A 5177-nucleotide genomic window follows, 5' to 3' on the forward strand; every position below is an offset into this window, starting at 1 on the left:
AGATTTTATTTATTTATCAGAGAGAGAGAGGGGAGAGAGCGAGCACAGGCAGACAGAATGGCAGGCAGAGGCAGAGGGAGAAGCAGGCTCCCCGCCGAGCAAGGAGCCCGATGTGGGACTCGATCCAAGGACGCTGGGATCATGACCTGAGCCGAAGGCAGCTGCTTAACCAACTGAGCCACCCAGGCGTCCCCACCCTAAAAGATTTTGATTGAAAGCTCCCCAACTAATTCTCATGCAAATTCTGCCATAGATGTTTTTTTTTATTTTTTTAAAGCCAGAAGACTAGATAAGATCACCTGGGGAGACAGAGGCCCAAGCACTGAACCCTGAGGCCCTTGGGTGTGTAGAGGTTTGAGAGACGAGCAGGGTCAGCAAGCCGACTAAGTGGGTACAGTGGAGAGGAAAACCAGAGTTGTCTTCCTGAAGCCCAGTGAAAAAGGAATTTCAAGTGTCGTCCATGTGACAGACATTGCTGATGGGTCACGTATTTTGGTTTGGTAACATGGAGGTCACTGGGGTCTTTCTTGAGGGCAGTTGGGGCAATCCTGGTGGGGCTGGAAATCTACTTAAAGAGAAGGGGAATCAGAGACAGCGAATTAGTTACGGCTGTTTGCGGCAAAGGAAGACAAAGCGGTCCAGGAGCTGGAGGTGTGGGATCTGGAGAGAGGCGTTCTGGTCTGCCTTTATGGCAAGTGCTCTTGTGGCACGTCTGCACGCCAAGGGGACCAAGTCGGCTGGCGGGTCAGTCGCTTTTCCTAGGAGGCCCCAGAAAGTCATGAGCGCCATGAGGAGTGGGTTTGGGCAAAGAGGGAGAAGAGGAAGTGGAATTTTCCCCAACCTGTCTTGGTGAGGGCAGGTTTACAAAGGTCAGGGAAAGGGTGTGTGTGGGAATGCGAGGAGGGAGGAGCAGGAGGGTTTGGGCAAGTCCACTGCCTGGGTTGGCTCACTCAGGCCCTGAGTCTGCCAGAGGCATTTCAAACCCTCCAGAGAACTGCCCTCCTAATTCCTTCCCTCCCTCGGGACATTCTTCAGGCCCTGACTCAGCCCCTCAGCCCCTGCCCTAGGCAGGAGGACTGCTGGGAGCAGCCGAGGCAGCTTCGCGGGGCTCGCCATCCTCGCTTGCTGCCCCACCCCTGATCTGGTCCTTTCTGCTCCCGCAGACCTGCAGCTGGACTGGACCTTTGAGGAATCACCCAAAGGTGAGAGGTGCCGGTGGCCTGCCCCAGCTCAGTGCCTGCGTTTCCCCATCTTGTAAACCATGCCTGGCTTTGAGGCTCCCCCGTTGGCTTAGTTCAACTTGAGAAGTTCATGTAGCCCATTTCTGGGGAGCTCCCTATTTCCTGGCAGGTGGCAATGAAGAGCTTCAGCTTCACTGTCCAGTGAGTGTCTCCACCCTGGCTGTGATTTCTCTGGGCTTCTGTCTCTTCATCTGTAAAATGGGGACACTACTTGCCCCACAGTTGTGAAGATATGGTGAAGACTGTAAGGCTGTTGGTGCAAGGCCCCCATCTAGTGGTCCAGAGTACCCCCAACCCTGTTCCCACAAGACACCCACAAGCACGTGTGGGAGTGGGTGCCGGAATCTTCAGTGTTCACCCAGGTACCCCTAAGCCCAACTCTCACCTCCTCTGGCCTGTCTTCTCCCACCTTCAGTGGCTTCCTCCTGTGCCGCCTCTACAGACTCAAGGCATCCAGGGCCCCAGCAAAGACCAGCTGCCAGGCCAGGCCAGGCCTCTTCTCTGAGTGGGTGAGCCATCCTGGGAAAAGGGTCCCAGGGCTGCAGAGGGGCACTGGCTTCCTGGCTGGGACTTCGCCCCCTGGTGGTCACATCCGGTACAGCCTCTCCCCAACCCATCTCACCGCTCTCCTCCTTCTTAGGGTCCCTACTTTGGGGAACTTAACCAGTGCCAGCCATCTGCTGAGTGGGGACCACAAAGTGGTTGTGAGGGTTTAGGCACATAGCAAGTCTTCACATGTGTTATTCTTTTTAAAATATTTTATTTATTTAAAAGAGAGAGACACAGAGAGAACGTGAGAGCATGAGTGGCAAGAGAAGCAGAAGGAGAGGGAGTAGCAGACTCCCCATTGAGCAAGGAGCAACATGGGGCTTGATCCCAGGACTCCAGGGTCATGACATGAGCTGAAGGCTGACCCTTAACCCACTGAGCCACCCAGGTTCCCCTCCACAAATATTATTAATATACAGGCTCAGTTATGACTAGAGCCTCCCTAAATTACGAATGATGTATTCTACGGGCACCTGGGTGGCTCAGTGGGTTGAGCCTGTGCCTTCGGCTCTGGTCATGATCTCAGGGGCCTGCGATCAAGCCCCGAGTCTGGCTCTCTGCTCAGAGCCTACTTCCCCCTCTGTCTCTGCCTGCCTCTCTGCCTACTTGTGATCTTTCTCTCTCTGTGTCAAATAAATAAAATCTTAAAAAAAAAAAAAAGGAATGATGTATTCTATTCTCATTATCAGTGGTATTACTAATATTATTATTCCTAAAATAAAGAATAGAGTCATCGTTACAACCAATAAATCCTGACTCTCCAGTCAGACATTCCATCCTTTGATAAGCTTGGTACAGTGGTGGAAACATTCAGACCCAAACATTGTCTGGAATACATAAGCCAGCCAAGAAAGGAGCCCTGGAGGGGGACGAAGGCAAATGTGACAGTGTGGAGCCTTAGTGGCTGGAGTGGTTTCACAGATGACATCACTGAATGCTGCACCCCCAGGGAGCAGAGGCGCAGGGAGCAGAAATAGCTTGCCCAGGGCCTGGGAGTCAGGGCTGCAGGCCCTCTGGCCTGCCCAGGGTTGTCCTGGGACTAGGCTGTAGTCCCACCCACACCCTTGCGCACGTGTACAAGCCCACAGGGCTGTGACAGCTAGGAAGAGCAGCTTCACAAGCTGCAGACACATACATAGCCACAGCCGTGGGGCCACACATAGATTATTTCACTAAGGTCGGCAGGAAGGGAATCCTGGCCACTCAGGGAGTGGATGAGTGTGTTAGGCCTTCTCCTGGGTGGCAGGCACATGTTTCCTCACAGCTTCACTACACCCTCACAGAGGTGGGATCCCTTCGTGACACACACATGCCAGTCTGAGGCTCTGAGAGCTCAGTAACTCGCCAAAAGGTCACAGCTAAGTGGCAGAGCTGGCATTTGACCTCTGAGCCTGTAACTTTCCAATGTGTAACACTGCTTTCACAGGCTGGAGCTGGGAGCAGGGGGCAGGGGGCTGTGGGAGCATGTGCAGGGCTGTCTTCTCACTTGTGCCTTAGTCTCCCTAAAAGGAAATTGAAGAGATGTCCTCCCCTTTCTTTAGAAGAAGCTGGGACCCCTCCGAAGAGTTTCCTAGAAGCACTTTCAACTCTAATCCTGGAGCAGCCTCCCTACACCAGACACCAAATCAGGTAGCCCACCCAGCATCCTCCCCTCACTGCCCCCGGCACTGTGCTCTTTGGCCAGGCCCCTCTGCTGAAGAGCACAGATACTGCCCGTTCAGTTTGGGGCCTGCTCTGGGCAGCCCCGAGAGCCCAAAATCCTTAGGAAGGCACTGGCAGGCAGAGGGGTGAGGCAGTGGCCTACAAGCCTTTTTTTTGGGGCCTGGACAGTGTCCCAGTACATCTCTGTTCAGACTGATGCCCACCTACTTCTGTGCAGGTGCTCAGATGCCAAGAAAGAGCAGACAATGTCTGGACGGAAGATTCTTGGAACCAGTTTCTGCAAGAACTAGAGACTGGACAGAAGGTGAGTGTCCTGCTGGCCCTCTGAGAATGGACATACTCCTTAGCTAGTGCATTTGGGAAAGTGACTTCACCCCCCCCTCTGATTCATCCTTCCCACCCTTAGCCCAAGAAACCGCTAGTGGATGACCCTGTTGAGAAGCCCTCCCAGCGCATTGAGGTGAGTGCTGCTGGATAGGTTGGAAGGGGAGGGAGACAGCTATGCTGGGGAACAAATGAGGGAGACTTCTGGGTGGTGTTAGCCCCAGTGACCATGGGCAAAGGCCAGAGACCCAAAGCTCTGACCCTGCCCAGTCCCATACAGTTTACCTCTGTATCCCCAGCACCTGGGACAGTGCCAGGCATAGAGTAGGCACTCAAATATGTGTTGAATACATGTCTGTTGACCAGAGCAGGAGCAGAGAAGGGAGTGGTCAGTGTGGATTTGTCAGAAAGTATTCTCGGAGATCGAGCTGGAGGGCCTGGCCAGGCAGAGAGCGGGGTCAGTGTAGGGGGAGTGCAGAGACAAAGGCTGGAGGGACAGTGGGAGGGAAAGCAGGTGGAGCTCAGGCTGTGGAAAGCCACAGAAGACTTGATGAGAGAGGAAATAAGGAGCTTTATAGGCTCTTGAACAGGGAAGTAACAGGACAAAAGGTACTATCAGACACAGAGACTGACACTATCAGACACAGAGACGGGAGAGACTGGTCCCATGAGAGGGACAGTGAGAAGCTGTGGAAGGGCCATCCTGACACCTTGAGACACAGCTCTGGGCAGGCCCACAGGCAGGGAGCCTGTCCTGGCCCTGTGCCCTGAGCCTGCCCTTTACCCAAGCACAGTGTGCTTTGCTTTGTCCTGCTGCCCACTAAGTTTCTCACATCTGACCTTCGGTCAGTGCTCCCCCACTGTGCCCTCCAGCTAGCCCCCTCCACCCCCACCGCCCTGACTGCCCAAGTCTCTGCGCATAATCCGCCCCCAGGTCTTGCTGGAGAGAGAACTGGCCAAGCTGAGCGCGGAGCTGGACAAGGACCTGCGGGCAATTGAGACCCGGCAACCGTCCCCCAAGGTACGGGCCTCCCAGTCCCCTCCTGGGTGACCCTGGGACCCGGAGACCCCGGTGCAGCGGGGGGAGCGTGGGTGGGAGGGGCAGGCAGAGCCGAGGTATTGTTCCAGCCTCACTCGGCGCGACCTTGAACAGACTTCATCCCTGACTGCTATCTCCTTTATAAAATGCAGGGCGTTGACTTTTCCAAGTGACCCCTAAGAATCCTTCCAGGCCCATTCCACGTCAGCCTGACGTCCGGGTGCCGGGGGCTCCCCGCCCCCGCCCCGCCCCTCCCCCCCCATCCCGGACCTCAGTCCGCAGGGACCCCAACCCCTACCCGGCCCCGTTTCCTGGGCCGGCCTCCCCTCTTCCGCCACGCCACCATTCTTTCACTACCCCCC

The 5177-nt window shown here is 55.3% G+C and overlaps 1 protein-coding gene across 3 annotated transcripts in view; it reads left to right on the forward strand.

Moving 5' to 3' along the window:
• SORBS3 (sorbin and SH3 domain containing 3) overlaps window positions 1-5177 on the forward strand; it is a 22088-nt gene that overhangs the window by 7501 nt on the left and 9410 nt on the right. For 2 of the 3 annotated variants that reach the window (XM_059371535.1, XM_059371552.1), the window contains exons 6-11: window positions 1164-1202; window positions 1657-1750; window positions 3332-3419; window positions 3670-3756; window positions 3859-3912; window positions 4711-4797. In XM_059371535.1, coding sequence (XP_059227518.1) covers window positions 1164-1202; window positions 1657-1750; window positions 3332-3419; window positions 3670-3756; window positions 3859-3912; window positions 4711-4797 — 449 coding nt within the window. The remainder of the gene's footprint in view (window positions 1-1163; window positions 1203-1656; window positions 1751-3331; window positions 3420-3669; window positions 3757-3858; window positions 3913-4710; window positions 4798-5177) is intronic. The other variant, XM_059371543.1, reaches the window with a different exon arrangement.

This window comes from Mustela nigripes, chromosome 1 (genome assembly GCF_022355385.1).
Source record: "Mustela nigripes isolate SB6536 chromosome 1, MUSNIG.SB6536, whole genome shotgun sequence".
Lineage (NCBI taxonomy): Eukaryota > Metazoa > Chordata > Mammalia > Carnivora > Mustelidae > Mustela > Mustela nigripes.